Below are 17541 nucleotides of genomic sequence, written 5' to 3'. Positions count from 1 at the left end.
AGACCAATCCCAACCCTAGGGGGTGATAACATCTTTAATTTTAAGATTGGCTTCCTCCATTGAGAAAGGGCCTTGCACCATCTCCCTCAAAAGGCCTAAACTAGACCAACTATCAAACCAGTGACTGAGATTGCTATCTCTACCCGGTATCCATCTCATACCTTTGCTGAAAACTTCATGACCTTTCTTCATACCATTCCAAATTCTAGAACACACAAGCTTCTCATTGTTTCTGGAATTCAATCTTCGACTGGAGCAATACTAGTTCCTCAGCACCCGAGACCAAAGAGCCTCTTTTTTGAAGTGAAATCTCCAGTTAAGCTTAGCTAGTAGCGCTTTATTTTTGCCTCTGGCTGTTTGCAAGCCTAAACCACTTTCAGTTTTTAGTTTGGTTACTTTCTGCCAACCCACCCAATGCATCTTTTTAGAGGTTTCTGAGGATCCCCACAAGAAATTACGGTTCACCCTATCAATTGGTCCAAGACCTTCCTCGGGAGGAGGGAACATTGTATAGTGTAGGCTGGGATGGTAGAGAGCGAAGCTTGAACAAGAAATGATAGACTTGCCATAGACAGCAAGTTTGCCTTCCAACCCGTCAATTTCTTTTTCACTCTATCCAAGACAAAGTTAAAATCTTGAGTAGAGCTACCTGGGGTCTTGATGGGAATACCCAAGTACTTACCAATCGAAGAGGTTGAATGGAATCCTAGGATATCACACAAGCTGTCTCTAGCTTCCTTTTCCACATTTAGGGAAAAATAAACCCTAGATTTAGCTTGGCTAATTGTTTGCCCAGATTTTTGACAGAAAGTATCAAGGACCTGCCTGACTGCTCTACAATTAACCGGATTGGCCTTTGCAAACAACATGAGGTTGTCTGTGAAAAATAAATGAGAGAAGCTAGGTCCATTCCTTGAAGCTTTGACTGGATGCCAATACTTATCATTACACTCGTGATCAATGAGCTGACCTAGCCAATCCATCATAATATGAATAGGTAGGGGGATACTGGATCCCTTTGTCTACTTCCTCTAGATGGAAAAATGGGCTCCAACATCCCTCATTCTTGATGAAAAGTTTCTTATTGTTGAGTTTCTTATTAGACTCCTAAGTCCCAACTTCATTTTTTTCAAAATAAAAATAATTAAATATACATTCATCTATAATTTTTTTTTGATAAATAAAAAAACATATAATTTTAATCTAAATTCTAGTTTTTTCTTTAGGTCAAGAGGTTTTTGTCCTTAAAATTTTATCATTAAAAATTTAAAATATTTTAAAAAGATATGAATTTTATCATTCTGTTTATTGTTCTTTTTTTGACCGACTGTTTATTGTTCCTTATTCTTTAATTAATAATCCTATTCTTGACCGCATCTATCTATCACATAAATGTGACATACTCAATAATTCATCTATCTATGGAAGAACGAAACTAATACTTACCTTATAAATTTCAGAATTAAATAAAAAGTCCATTTTAGCAGAAAGAAACTGAAATATGGGTTTCTCAAAAAAAAAGAAACTGAAATATGGAAAATTTTAAAAAGTAAAAGAAGGAATAAAAGAAAAAGGTGCAAACAGACAAGGCAGCACCATTAAAATATATATTCTCTTGTTTATTCTATTCTATATTTTTGACTTAATTTTTTTTTTAAATTAAAAAAAAAAAAATTCCACTGTGTGCCCTGTGCATGTGAAGGACTGATAAGGAAAGAGTAAGGGGATGGCTAATAGGAAAGTCGCCCCCACGTTTCAGTTTGCACATTTTGTGGGCACTACTGTCTACTACTACTATTACTATTCCAACTTCAAACCTCAAAGTCCCAAACCTCTTTGCCGTTTCTCACGAAACCAAAATAAACTATTTTCCGGAAATCCCATTTGAAGATTACAACCTCTTAAAGACAAAAAAAAGAAAAAAGAGAAGAAGTTCAAAATCAATAAAACACCTTTAACAAGAGTGAGAGAGGCATGGGTAAGAATTCTTTTTGATTTTTGTGCATCTGAGTCTTTCAATCTCTCTCTCTCTCTCTCTCTCTCTCTCTCTCTCTCTCTGTGCGTCACCTTTGGTGATCTGGGTTGTGCTGCATTTGCCCATTTCATTTCTAGGCTGTACTTGTAGTTGTAGTTGATCTGGGTTTTACTGTCAGAAGGATTTTCTGAACTGGGTTTGACTTAGTTTTCTTGTTTATTGGGGGGTGTTATGAGTGTTTTGATAATCAGGTTGTTGTAAAGTTAGGAAATTTTGATAGATTGCTTTTGCCTGGTTCTTTTGAATTGGGTTTTTTCTGGATTTTTCTTCTTTTTTTCAGGGAATTTGACTTTGTATAATTAGTTTTGCCATGCGGAAGATATTTCTGATATTGAATTGTGGTATGAAATGATCTGGTGATGTATGTTTTTAAGGAAAGATTGGGCCTTTGGATGTTGTCTAGTGTTAGAATTTTGATAATGGAATTATAGTAGAGTAGTACATTGTATCTTGCCAAAGACTCATAGGAAGATGTCTTCCACAACCCCTTCTCCAAAATCCTCACCTTCTGCAAATCCACCAACTTCCTCTGCTAATTCACCACCAACACCTACTTCCCCTTCTCCATCAAATTCTTCAGTAACTCAATCTAATCAAACTAACACCCCATCACCTTCAAGTCCTACAACCCCTTCAGCCCCAGCTCCTCAGTCTCCTCCACCACCAGTCACTTCTGCTCCTCCCCCATCCCCACCAGCTTCACCCCCACCAGCAGCATCAACACCACCTCCAAAATCATCGCCACCACCAGCAACTTCACCACCACCATCAACATCCCCACCACCATCACCACCACCTTCACCTCCTGCATCATCACCCCCACCTTCTGCCCCTCCTCCAGCTGTGACTTCACCACCCCCTTCAAAATCGTCACCACCACCACCACCATCTAAAGGTTCGCCTCCAGCATCATCCCCACCTCCCCCTCCAGCTGTTTCACCTTCTCCTCCTCCTCCAGCCAATGTTCCAACAACGCCTTCCCCCAATTCCCCACCTCCACCAGCAGCAAAGTCGCCAACACCTTCACCTCCATCTCCTCCATCAGAATCTGCTCCTCCAACCTCCAACACAACAGTGCCATCAACTCCTCCTTCAGCCCCCTCATCCTCTCCTCCTCCTCCAAATTCTTCCACGGCCACTCCAACAGCTGGAAATCCTAGTAGTACCTCAGTTGTGCCACCTCCCAACCTGCCTGCAAATCCGACACCTACAAATTCAGGTGGATTAAACACGGGAGGAACTGTGGCAATTGGTATTGTAGTTGGGGTTGTAGTGATTGGTCTTGCTCTGATGGTTGTCTGGTTCTCACAGAAACGGAAGAAACGGAGAATTGGAGGGAATTATGGCTACCCTCCTGCTCCTTCTCCATTTGCCTCTTCCCAGAATTCAGGTAATGCATGATGCTTTTTTATTTATTTACAATGTACTAAATTAAATGCTCTTAACTTTTAGTAGCTTATTTTCTGGTTAAATTTGATTAGATTGTTAATCTTAAAGCTATTTTATTTGTATATGTAAGGATTACACTAAAAGTGCCATGTACTTGTAGATTGTCCCTTGATATAAAATAAAATAATTATGTGGTAAATCTACCATGCCTATGACTTAAACAGTTGCAATGGTACTAGTTCACTTTGGTTTCCATGTCTTTGTGACAATTTGGGTCATAAATATGGTGTTATGGAAGTATAAATGCTCTTCTTCTTCTTCTTCTTCTTCTTCTTCTTCTTTTTATTTTTTTTAAGAATTTGATTTGAATTTTTATTCTTATTGAATGACATAGTACATTTCAAATTCTAATTGGATTCATGCTTTTCAAATAGCTAGCAAGCTATAACTGAATGTGGGGAATGAGTTCAATGAATATATCTTAACAGACTTCCATGTGTTCTCCAGATTCATTATTTCTAAAGCCCTATTCTCCATCTCCCTTGGTACGAGATGGCTCTGGTAGTGATTTTGTCTACTCACCATCAGAGCCCAATGGTGTAAACAATTCAAGGTCATGGTTCACTTATGAAGAATTAATCCAGGCTACAAATGGGTTTTCAAAACAGAATCTTTTGGGTGAAGGTGGATTTGGTTGTGTATACAAAGGTTTCCTGCCAGATGGAAGAGAAGTAGCTGTTAAGCAGCTAAAAATTGGTGGTGGACAGGGGGAGCGTGAGTTCAGAGCAGAAGTCGAGATAATTAGCAGAATACACCATCGTCATTTGGTTTCCCTGGTGGGATACTGTATATCTCAGCATCAAAGGTTACTTGTCTACGAATTTGTCGCAAACGATACTCTTCATTATCATCTCCATGGTAAGAAATCTTTCTCGGATGAAATGGAAAGGAAATATCTTGAATTTGAGTGCCATATCATCCATAAGCAAACTTCTTCTTTTCATATGGCTTACAAGTATAATGGGTCTGAAGTAAGTTTGTCATGATATTTCTATTTGGTCAAAATCATCAATCACCATGGATCACTACTAAGAAGGTGTCCATGTTTTTGCAAGGCATGTTCCTTAATTTTTTAAGAACAAAAATTCCCAGTTAAGGTGCTTGAGAATCATGCTACAGGTTTGAAGGTCTACTGCACTGTAATATATCCCTAACTTCCCATATTATTAATAATATTTGCAGGTGAGGGCAGACCAGTTATGGATTGGGCAACTCGACTGAAGGTTGCTGTTGGTTCAGCTCGTGGACTAGCTTACCTACATGAAGACTGTAATTTTCTTCCTTTTGTTCAGGGCTTCTTCTATAATTCAGGGCATTTGTTTTGTCAACTTTAGACACACAAACCAGTATCTGGACAGTTTTATGATATGTCAAGTCCCTAAAACAGTGAATATGTTCTTTTTGTCATCTTTTACCATCTAATATTTTGCCTGTTAAATGTAAACCAAAAATACTCTCTAGATATGTGCTATCTGAAATGGGGTATGTTTTGATTTCTGATACAACTATGGTAATGGGGTTGATACCGTGCCTGATACATAATATGGTTGGGATATGGCTAAACAAATATATAGATTTGGAGATCTCAAAAGTTTAGATATATAATAATGCCAAGAGCCTTGTAGCCCAATTGTCACCTCCTAGTGTTTCCAATAGAGATGTCCAGGGTTCAAATTTCCACACCCTAACTATTGAATTTAAAAAAAAAAAAAAGGTTTATGTATGTAGTAATATGATAGTAGAATGCATGTATAGTATCAAAAGATGATTGATCTATGATCTGGGCCACCAGTAGGTTTTTTTTTTTTAAATCAATCAAAGTGAAAAATAATTCATTAGCGTAGTGATGACAGCCTTTTTTTTTTGTCACTAGAAATCTTCATTTCATTTCTTTTACCATATGTTGTTTTTCTCTATAATTTTAGCCAAAATATCCTCTTTGTATCGATTATTTTTGATTGTCTAGAACTGGTGGGAGAAGTTCTGTTGCCACTATTTTTGGAAATCTGCATTGCAAAGGAAACACAGTTGGGGTTGCATGATCTGTATTATGGTTCCTAGGGGGTTCTGGAATCCTACTTCACTCTGGATCAAGATTGATATAAGTTGGCAAACCCTTGAATTATCTGAATGATACTTACTTTTTATCATTAATAATTTTGACCAGAATTGAGATGCTTACCATCTGCATTATAGAATATTGCCCTTATTGCATAGTTAATGTAATGCCACTCATTTAAATAAATTGTACTGGACCTTTATTGTATTCTTGTGGACTTCCTGATGTCTGATTTTATTTATATCATTCTTTTAGGAGTTTCTCTCTTCACTCTTAACTTCTTTTTCTTAATGTATTTATCAGGCCATCCCCGCATCATTCACAGGGATATTAAATCATCAAACATCCTTCTTGATAGCAACTTTGAAGCTCGGGTATACCTGTTTCTGCAACCTTATTTTTCATGAACAAAAATTTACATCCAGCTGGGTTTGGATGGTTTGCTCCAACTGCCTGTCATTATGGCGTGGCAGTACTGTCATATTTGGTCATATTGTGTTTGTTTGTCAAACCTAAGGGGTAGGAAAATCGGTTAGGTACCATACATCATGATGTGAATGTTGCTAGTTCAAATCTCCCTTTTCCCCTCCACATGGGTTGGGCCAAAAATTTACTTATCAATATATATATATATATATTGTTGGTTTGTTTTTGCTTCCATTTTCTTTTAGAGGGGTGTTTTTTTTTCGGGGGGTGGGGGGATGGGGGGATAGGAGGGTTGCATTTTGCCATCTTTTGTTTAGTACAAGCCTGTTTGTCTATACTACTACACACTTGGCACCTGTAGTTGATTTTCACCTTCTTTCTTATTGCTAGTATTTTGTGTTCCTAAAGATGTGTGCTCTCTCACAAACAGGTTGCGGATTTTGGGCTTGCAAAGTTAGCATTGGATACAAATACTCATGTAACCACACGTGTGATGGGAACCTTTGGGTAGGTAATCCTTATGTGTTCTCCCACAATGTCTCCTGCATGATTAAAAGAACTTTATTGTAGGTTTGTACTTGTCTTTCTGTGTTTTGGACTCTGTTTGGTTGGGGGATGGAAAAGTAGGAGATAGAAAATGGTGGGGGGTGATGAATGGAATTGAGAAGAAAAATGAGAGGATAGAAAATATAGTTTGTATAAATTTACTCGCATGCCCCTATTGTATATATATAAATGAAAATTAATAGTTTATAAGAAAAAAAAATCTACTGTTGAGATTAAAAAAAAAAAAAAAAAAAAAACCAACCCAGCTAGTGTGGAGGGATGTGAGAGGGCAGATGGATAATTCTTGTCAAACCCTCCTCTTCTTCCCCATTTTCTCCCCAAACTGGGGAGACTCCAAAATCACCCCCAAATGGTGGACCTAGGGAGAAAACTCATGGACCATCTTCCCCCTTCGATCAAACACCCTATATCATTTTCTTCCCACTTTTCTCTTCCCCATTTTCTATTCCCCCCACTTTTCATCCAAACCAAACGCACTCTTGGTGCAAGACATTTTTATTTTTCATGGGTAAAGCTAGCACAATTGACAGTTTATTGGTCAACAGAATATAAATGCCTTTTACCTTAACGCTATATTATTCAAACCATATAGTTGACATTGAAATGTTTTCAGAACAAATATTTAGATTTGACATGCTTTTCATTTAATTTATGGTAGCTTGAAGTATGATCTGCAACGATGTTACAGTGCTGGTGTATGCCATGTCACAATTTCCTATTTGTATCTTTCTGATGAATGGAATTCTGTAATTCTCCAGTTACATGGCTCCAGAATATGCAACAAGTGGGAAGTTGACGGAAAAGTCTGATGTTTATTCCTTTGGGGTTGTGCTTTTGGAGCTGATTACAGGCCGCAAACCTGTAGATTCCTCTCAGCCACTGGGTGATGAAAGCCTGGTTGAATGGGTAAGTTCCACAAAAATGACATGTTGCTGCAAGTTTCACATCGACTTTTCCTAAAATTATCACTAAACTTCAAATTTTGCTTCAAGATTATTTTTTGTCATGGTTAAGAATATGTAAGAATTTATTGCTTTATCAAAATCCTGGAAACCTTGGCTCTTGTTCAACATTTTTATGGTACTGGTACCATAATACATGAAGATTGTCATGAGTTCATTAACTCAAGATGATTCTAGCTAGTGTTGGACAAACCTCGGTGAGGGAAGTGAGTTATTGGCTTGGATGTGATTAATTACTTTACTTGATATCCCCTGCTTTTAACACCAAGAAATCCAAAACTATAGACTTGAACAGATGCAGACCAGAAAATATGCCAGCAGACTGAATGATCATATTTCATCTCTCTTAACTGTCCTACAATATCATAAATGAATTACCTCTCATACCCTCTGAGGATTTTTAGAGGGGGAGAAAGTGGGAGGGAAGAGTTAGGATAAGGAATCTTTGGCAAGTTGGTAGACCTCTCATACCCTGAGGTTTTTTAGAGGGAGAGAAAGTGGGAATCATTGGCAAGCTATTAGAGTGGACACTTAATCATAATTCAAACTTATTCTTCAGGCTCGACCATTGCTTATGCAAGCACTTGAAGAGGAAGACTTTGACGTGTTGGTAGATTCAAGGCTGGAAAATAACTACGTTGGAAGTGAAATGTTTCGGATGATTGAGGCAGCTGCAGCTTGTGTGCGTCACTCAGCTGCAAGAAGGCCAAAAATGAGTCTGGTAATTATGTTCAAATGACATACATTCTCAATATTTTGTTCTTAAGTAGGATTTAATAACGTTTATTCTTTTTCCCTGCCCCTATCGCAGGTGGTGAGAGCTTTAGAGTCTGTAGATGAATTGTCAGATCTCACCAATGGAATGAAACCTGGCCAAAGCGAAGCATTTGACCCAGCACAACAATCTGCACAAATTAGGATGTTTCGAAGGATGGCTTTTGGTAGTCAAGAATACAGTACAGAATTCTTCAATCAAACACACAGTAGCTGGAGGAGTAGAGATAATGGCAACCGGAAAAGTCCATCATCAGCAAATTCATCTGCTGTATGGAGCAATTGAGATGCATCCACAGCTTACCCTGGCAAACTTAGGTCGCACTATACTTTCAATTTATACTCAGAAGGAGCGACTTTTCTCCCTCTTGGGATGAGATCTGACGCCCTATGTTACTTTGGAACCAGGTCCTGCTGCTCGTTTCATGTAAATCTCATGCAGATTATCATTTCTACTTTATTTTCTCGGCTAACATGATTTTGCTAGTAAGGGGGCCTTATTTTTTATTCTTTCATATATAGAAACATTGGTACAGCATTTCATTGTACTCTTTTTGTTGATACTGATACTATATTCTGTAATTCGATTGTGTCGAGTCCTGTAGTGACCAATTGAAACAAAGAGTTTTCAAAACCCAAGTCAGTATGAATTGTATATTTGCTCAAGCTTCACTCCACCAAAGAAAAGAATTCTATTTAACTCATCCAGTATGTAACTCGGTTGTCTTCAGAACTTAGATGCCTCCTATAAAAGTTAATAAGTTGCAGTAGCAGCAAGTAAAAACTAACTAATAAATAAATAACAAAGAGAGGAAGTGAAAGTAAGAACACCAGGGCAACTGCCTGGCAGGGGTGCATTAAAGTCGTGATAACATATGAATTCTGTCTACCATGTATTCAGCTTGTTGACCAATTGCTTTTGCATTGCATGCAACAGTATCTTAATTTTGCTCCCTCTCTGCTACTAAAAAGGTAATACGAAATCTTATCATTTTTTTAGGTCTAAGATTGTCCCCATATCAAGCTCAACTAGCATCTTCTTTCCTTACAAGTTCTAGGGGGAGGATGAGGTCATGATTTAAGACCCGTTAGATGCATGTGTACCTTAGCACCACCACCACAACAACAACAACAACAACAACAACAACAACAAAAAAAAAAAAAAAAAAAAAAAGGCCCCCTTATCAATATCAAATGATGATAAGACTTTTCTCTCTCTTTTTTTCCTGCTCAAAGACAAGCATCTTACCGCATGTTAGGGTATAAATTTGATGGACAATTATATTAAAACGTCTTGATGTAATAAGGTGATCTTAATCAATGCATAAAAAATCTGTTGTTTATTCCAAAAGTTCTAGTCAAGTTATTACTAAAATTTTTTGTAGAGGAATCCCAAAAAGACTAAATTAAGTTATAGATTTTAATTACGGTTACTTGTAAAGAATTTCTTGAATTGAAAATGTTGCTGCTGCAATGAAATTATAAGGAATGCCCCAGGACCAGTAACGGACCTAAGGTATCTTTAATTGAAAGTGACAACCACGAGGGATATCACTGTCCAACTAACTTAATCATGGGTCCATCAAAACAATATGACAACTATCTTCGAATTGTTTACATATTATATCTAAGATAATTTGTTCTAGAATAACATTTGAATGTACGCTCTGTTTGTTTTAATGAAAAACCTTATGTAAAGATAATTTTTCGTATTTTTCAGTATTTGATAAAAATAAAAAAATAAAAAATCAAAAGAAAATTAACTTTGATCAATATAAAAAGTGTAGCTTATATTTAGAGACTGTTTTTCACTAAATTTTTTTGGAAAACAACTTTATCTCATAGTAAGCTATACAAGAGAAGTTAGAGGATTATTTTTCAACTCATTTAAAGTTGCTACCAAGACATTGAAAAATGAAATAGTTTTATAGAAAATGCTTTTTGAAAAATGACTCATTTTCTAGAAAATATCATCACTGAAACAAACAAAGTTGTATATGCTAGTTGACTTAGTGCGTTTTTATCAGAAAAAACCGATTTATTCCATTAAATGCATGCTATCTTTTTTTTTTTGAGAAACAAACACACACACACAAGGAAGAGAGAAAGGAGCTCTAACACAAAAGCATACTACAACTCCATTCAAAAGCCATGATAACTTTTAAGGGAGGGTGGGGCAAGAAATGCATGCTATCAAATCAACCTATATGATAAGCTATTGACATTGACCAAAGGAGTTTACATGTTCTGGTATTTCACTTACCACCCTCGTGCTTTTCCATCTAATCTTCTTCATCTACCAACTAGGCAACTTGGTAGCAGCCCCTCCTATATATATTTAAGTACCAAGTTTCATGCATGCATGAGAGAGAGAGAGAGAGAGAGAAGAGAGAGAGAGAGAGAGAGAGAGGATGGTAATGGTAGTGGAAGAAGTGGCATCATCAAAACTGATTGTCCTGCCAGTTTTGAAGAAGAAACAACAAAATTGCATTAATAATTCAAGTAGCTGCAATTTGATTGCAAGAAAGAGAGAATTGGTTTGTGTGACAAGTGGGAATTCTTACTTGGGTTCCCACATAGTGAAGGAGCTCTTGGCTTATGGTTACCCAGTTCGTGTCACCATCCAAAACCAAGGTACTTAAAGCGTTTCCCAAATAAATATATTTTTTGTGGTGTTGTAACAACTTCAAGACTAGTTGAATTGATCAGAACCAACCTAAAGCATATTATAGGGAAGTTTAGAAAACCATAAAGATAGAGCTTCTCAATGTCAATATATTGGACCAACCTTCAAATTTTTTAAATGCTGGACCAAAATTATACATGGAACTTTGACATCTATATTATCTATGTTCCATTAGTCTTACACTTGCTTTCTTTTTGCGGTTCGTATTGTCCTTTTCTTGGAATACCATTAGAAAGTTGATTATCATATCACTGTCCACAGTCCCTCCACTAAATGTGTCCTAATTGTTAGACATGCAGATTTCCTCTTCTTTTAATATCAGTTTTCATTCCTGTTTAGTATTTTCTTTTTCAATTGGCTCTATTTTCCATTGAGCAGTGGATTTTGATAACATGAAGAAGGAGTTTATAAGAGATGAAGAAATAAATCAACTACAAGGTGTTGTAATAGCAGATATGGAAGACATAGACAGTCTTTGCGATGCTTTTAGAGGTTGTCATGCTATTTTTCACACCTCCTCATTTGTAGATCCACATGGGGTGTCTGGCTATTCAGTGAGTTTGATTTTATGCTGCTTTCCCATACTGTATTACTTATCCACTTATAATCATCTCATCTTTTATAATTTACTTTAAGAGCATGCATTTAAACATTATCAAATAAAAGTAGTTTGATTCTAATTTTAATTTCATCGAGCTTTGAACTCACAAGTTGATAAACTAAAACTAGAGCCACTCTGAGAATAAATTGAATTTTATAGATGTAATGCTTCAAACGATGTTTTAAGTTACATGCAACGAAAAGTTGGTGAGATTACTTCTTAGGGTACAAAATTATATTTTGTAATTAGGAGAGACCTACAGATAGAGACTTTAAAATGCTATTGGAAAAAGACAACATATATCATTGCCCACACAATTCTTTAGGCTAATAACTTCTATTATGATTCTGTGTTTGATAATTTTCAGGAACAGATGACATTTCTTGAGGCTGAAGGGGCAAGGAATGTCATTGAAGCTTGTGGTAGAGCAGCATATGTAAAGAAATGTATCTTCACCTCTTCTCTTCTTGCTTCTATCTGGAAAGGTGACAATGTAGACAGGGTTATTGATGAGACTTGTTGGAGTGATGAAGAGTTTTGCCGAGAAAACAAGGTATTCAATTTATGTCACAGAAATAAATGAATGACGCGGGGGGGGGGGGGGGGGGGGGGGGGGGGAAGAAAAAAAAAAAAAAAAAACCTCCTGTCCGACAATTGTTCATCTTAGAAGGCTTATCATTAATCAAATCATTAGATTTAAATATTAGAATCATGTCATGGTAACTCTGTATTTTAGCTTGTCAAACAAAAACCAAAAGAAAAAGATTCTATATTTCTATATATCTTATCGAAATTATCTTCATTTTAGAGCAATCAACCCCACACATTAAGCATCTTCTCGTTAAGGCTTGGCTGGTGGAGGCTCTAAAATGTTCACTAACAACATAAATTGACACTCACTTATCATTGGAGAGGCACTACTGTTGCTTCCTGTACATTTTTTTTGTGAAGAAGTCCTCTCTTGTGGGGGGGGGGGGGGGGGGGGGGGGGAGGGGGTGGTGGGGTGGGGTTGAATTATTACTACGTTTCCTATGAATTTGCAGATATAGCCAAAGTCCATATTTTTTTTTTTTCCCACATATTTCATCCTATTAGTTTGAAGATGCACGATTCTGTCCTTAACTCTAGTTTACTATGGCATCATTTGTTGTGGAGTAGCTTTGGCTAGCATTGGGTAAGACGACAGCAGAGAAGGTTGCCTGGAGGAAGTCTAAAGAAATGAAGGTGGAGCTTGTCACAGTGTGCCCTGGCCTTCCCATGGCCCCCTTATTCCCAAATGTTCACAAGGCAACCTCTATACCATACCTCAAAGGTATTTAACTTCTTTTTGTTGAAGAAGATGTGATCAAATTGCAATCTATGAGTTTCAAACATAACTGGTGCCTGTAATTAAATTTGTACCTAAACTATACAAGTTGATCCCAATACCCTATGGTTCCTAGACATATATGGTTCAATCTTGGACTAAATTTTCTTCTCAAAAAATCCTCTAGAAACTCTAATTATAAAACATTATGAAACTAGCCCAAATTTTCTTAAAATGTAACATCCTAGTAATTGATGATGGACTTATCAGGGCATGACCGCATGAGAATAACCACAGCACTTTGGTATGATCATAAGTTGAGCTATACTACGCTAATTTTTTATAAATTTGATACAAAGGTGGCCAGGTCATGCTACAACGAGGCGTCCTAGCTACCGGAGATGTTAAAAAGGTGGCAAAGGCACATGTCAATGTTTACGAAGCAATGGATTATGGAGCTTGTGGACGATATCTTTGCTTTGACAGAGTAGTTCAAAGATTGGATGAGGCAATTGAACTAGAAAATGGGTTGAAGATGCATGGTAAATTATCAGGAGGGAGACAAGAAGTCTTGCCAGAAGGAAATGAAGAAATACGTAGCAAACTTAGTAACTCAAAGCTTGCTAAATTGATATTACAATCTTCCCAGAGTTTTTCGTGCAATCGGTGATACCCTTTGCAACATCTCATGGTAAGAGTCTGAAAAAAAAAATCTCCTTGAGGAATAATTAATTGGAGATACATCAAGCTTCACAGCAGGCTACCAAATTGTGAAAGAAACTGTAAAACTTCCTGTTCTCATTGAAGAGTGTTGAAATCTGTGCACAAATACAACAATATTACCAGCATCATTTTTTTTTTCACTTGATGAAACCGAGAGATTGTAATTAGTGCAACATTACTTGATTCAATTTAATTGGAGAATTTAAGACGCAACAAGAAATGGGAAGTTTTGCACTTATTTATAAGAAAAATGCTAATACCACAATATTTACAACTTTTGTCACAACTTGCCATATGATGAGTTATGAGTAGTGGAGAAAAAATAGCGGATTCATGTAGATTTGCATCTCCACCACTCACAAGTTGTTACATGATGAGTTTTGGCAAAGGTTATGTAAACTATTGTAGTACTTGCATGGTTATTATTATAACATAGAGACCTGTGGCTTTGTCCAAGGATGAAGTCAAGATTTTTTCCTTGGGGTCAGATTATGGAGAAAAAAAATTGACCATTAAAAATAGGAAATATACTAAAACTCAAAACCGAATTAATATATGAAAAATAAAGCCAACTTCTGTTCAATTTTTTTTTAAAAGAAAAGAAATAAAATGATTGATTTTAATACATTTCTATTCAATTGTTTGTGATTTGTTAAAATAGAATTTGATGTTCTTTTAAATCACAAAAATAATCTATAATTGATTCACCTCTGCTTGAACTGACTAAACTTATTTCACCATATATTCTTCTACAGTGTTCAAACCTAGAACTTTAGGCAATCTGGCTCAGTCCAGTGTACTCTATGGAACATTCCAGTTGACAACTAAAGATGGTGATCGTCCAATAGAACTGAGCACAACCTGTTGTAGAAAAAATTTAGCATGTGCAAGTGCATTATCCCATTGCTTCGGCTTTTCCTGGAAAATACTACTAATTAAATTCCCTAGGGTTCTGTTTATGATCTTTGTGTGCCCATTAGTTTCAAATCTTCTCCACAAAGTGAGCAATAAATTTTGAATCACAATCAGAAGTAATGGAATTTGGAACTCCATGCAACCGCCCTATTTCCTAGAATAATAATTTTGCAATATATGCGGCATCAGAAGTCGTACGACAAGGAATAAAATGCACCATCTTCAAAAATCCAAATCCCTTTGAGTCTTTGGAAGTCCTAACACAAATTCCATTGTTAGGTCCTCCAAAATATTCTTGGGAGTGAATAAAGGCATATATAATCCTGTATTTTGAAATTGCCATTGTACTACTTGACAAACAGGACATTTGCGAACAAGATTTCCTGGCTATATCCCTTTTCAATTGAGGCCAGTAATACCTCTCCTCCATTCGAGCCATAGTCTTGTCACACCCCAAATAGCCAGCAAGTCCATTTCCGTGTAGATCCCTAATAATCTTTTCTCATAGAGACATATGTGGAGTGCACAATTGGTTTCCTTTGAATAGGTAGCCATCCATAATATGAAAATCAGCAAAAGAGATTGCTTCCGTAGGAACTTCTCCCAAGTTTCACAAAAATTTTCATCGTCTACATGTAGCTCCTTTAAACTTTTAAAGTCAACCACTTCATTACTCAAAGTCAAAGTAACCAATAATATAGTGTTGACATTGGGTTTTTTGGCCTAATCGACCTCCCAACCGTTTGGGAGTTTTTCGTTGTCCCTATGTGGCGAGACATGTCGTGAACATGTGTGTGAGTTGTGGACATTTAAATAGTTTGTGTGTGTGCATTAGTGAGTCCGTCAATTATCTTTCCATTTTTATAGTTGCTATCAACCATTAGTTTTAGGAAGTGTGATTGATCATCTATGTCTAATTCATTTATTATCTAATTAACTAAGGGCATGGACAAAGCTACATTTGGGCTTTGGGGGCAATGGCTTGCTTGAGATTTTGGGAAGGAAAAAAATATATGTATAATAGACTTGAAAAATAATTTAGACAAAAAAAAAAAAAAAAAAAAAAAAAAAAAAAAATCCTAGCCCTCTCTCCCCAAATCTTAGCCCCTTGAACCAAAAAATGCTCAAGAAACACAAAAGAAAAGAAGCCCTCAAAGAGTGAAAAAGAAGGAATGAACTATTGGCTACACCGAGCTTCATAGAGCTTGAGAATGATATCTTCAAGCTCGTGAAGACTAGCCGCTCTACAAATCAATGAACTCCTACTCTCACTCCAAACAGTGCCGTTTAGGCCTCATCACTTCGCTTGGTCACACCAAAAACTCAGTCCTCTTTGCTACTTCAAATTTCATTCTCTCTCTCTCTCTCTCTCTCTCTCTCTGTTCCAAGTCCCAACATCTAAACTGAAAGAATCAAAGTACTAGTTTCTTTTCTTTTTGTGTTCTATTTTTTTTCTATTGGTTATTACGTGAAATGAAATTAGTAGTAGTTCTATGATTACAAACTATTTCACAACTTTTTTACCACAAGTTTTATGTGGCAAACTGTGAGTAGTCGTCTGTCAATTACATATAAACTCATCGTTTTTTCTTCACCACTCACACGCTGCAATGTTCCGAGACAAAGAAATGTTAGATAAGTTGTAATATTAGATTTTCTCATTGGTCAAATAAGTAATAACTATGCCTTACTTTTTCTCTTACTTGTGAGGTGGATGAACTTCATGTGGAGGTTTGGTTTCTTCACTCTTCACGTGTAGGCCTTGCTTACCCCCGGGAACCCTATTTAAATAGAATACTTTATTGTTAGGCCATTTTTGATATTATCTAAATGTTTAATTCATAGAAACAACACTCTTCAATGAGTTTTGCTAATAAGTGAAGACGTGAAGTGTGATTTTTTAAATTGTTTACCCAAATCGACACAGAGTGAGTAATTACTAAAGTTACTAAATTATTAAAGTTAGAGCATTCACATCAAATGTGCTAAAATAGCTACAATGCTATTTTTAGCACCCAAAACACTAATGAAAATATCAATTTATAAAGATAAAGACAATATCATAAAATATCACACAAACTTAACGAGATAAAATTGTCACGTCTGTCCTTGTTGCTAACTCATAGTGCTATAACTAGCTAATAAATTGATAATAGAATTCATAAATTGAAAACTATTGAATTATAAATTGGTAAGTAATAAATTTAGAATGAATGTATTATGCATATTGCTCACATACTTGTATTCGTTTTTACTTAGAAATGATAATTGGTCCTTTTGTGAGATTCAATCATAGATGATTTTCAAGATTTAAAAGAATGTCAAGTTTGCTTTTCATAAATGATTGCACTGTATTTTTTAATATTTTGTTAATACTAAATGAATTTTTATTTGGATTTTTATGATTTTTTTTTTTTTTTGTCTAAACCTCCCCCCCCCCCCCCCCCCCCCTCCAACTAGAAATTCTGGCTTCATCCCTACTTAGGGGTTCCTAAGCTAAAGGGTAAGGCAAGTGTCTTGCACCAAAGACATGGGTTTGAAATTTCTATTATGTGTGAGGAAGGTGTTAGACACCTCACAATACCTATTGTATGATAGTACCTTGTTTTGATTTAATCTTGATTTCTATCATTTGAAATGTGACTATATATTCATTTGACATTTAGATTCAAAGAAACATATAAAGATTGGATATGCATGTAAAGGGGTATGTATATATGGGTATGCATGGACATGTGAAGATGCATGACCATGTGAGAATGCATGTACTTGTGAGATGCATCTGTATATGAATATGTAAGGTAACTCAATTAGGTATGCATAGTGAAATTACCTTAAGTGTAATAAGAGCCTTACCTCACTCCTTTTAAATCATATCATACCCCTCTCACAATGGATATGAGAGCTACAGAATGTTGTGATATATATACACACACCACTAACATAAAATAAATAAATAAAATTTGATTCTCACAAATCCACTATTTTACAACCACTTTGATATGTATCAAAATATAAACGTTCATACATCAATTGTG

At 36.2% G+C, this 17541-nt stretch overlaps 2 protein-coding genes across 2 annotated transcripts; both read left to right on the top strand.

Moving 5' to 3' along the window:
• The first annotated feature begins 1745 nt into the window (after positions 1-1745).
• Positions 1746-8938, top strand: LOC126713960 (proline-rich receptor-like protein kinase PERK8). The gene is made up of 8 exons (XM_050413925.1): positions 1746-3425; positions 3932-4342; positions 4667-4753; positions 5847-5917; positions 6400-6476; positions 7295-7442; positions 8058-8219; positions 8310-8938. The coding sequence occupies exons 1-8, from the start codon at positions 2507-2509 to the stop codon at positions 8556-8558; spliced, it is 2124 nt and encodes a 707-aa protein (XP_050269882.1). The 5' UTR covers positions 1746-2506; the 3' UTR covers positions 8559-8938.
• Positions 8939-10629: 1691 nt separating this feature from the next.
• LOC126713959 (cinnamoyl-CoA reductase-like SNL6) lies at positions 10630-13808 on the top strand. The gene is made up of 5 exons (XM_050413924.1): positions 10630-10906; positions 11337-11512; positions 11927-12112; positions 12718-12871; positions 13225-13808. Exons 1-5 carry the CDS (start codon positions 10684-10686, stop codon positions 13533-13535), a joined length of 1050 nt encoding a protein of 349 aa, XP_050269881.1. The 5' UTR covers positions 10630-10683; the 3' UTR covers positions 13536-13808.
• Positions 13809-17541: the final 3733 nt, after the last annotated feature.

The sequence above is a fragment of the Quercus robur genome, chromosome 2 (assembly GCF_932294415.1).
Source record: "Quercus robur chromosome 2, dhQueRobu3.1, whole genome shotgun sequence".
NCBI classification, from domain to species: domain Eukaryota; kingdom Viridiplantae; phylum Streptophyta; class Magnoliopsida; order Fagales; family Fagaceae; genus Quercus; species Quercus robur.
Note: the sequence above shows the minus strand (reverse complement) of the source record. Positions and strands in the feature narration are given on the sequence as shown.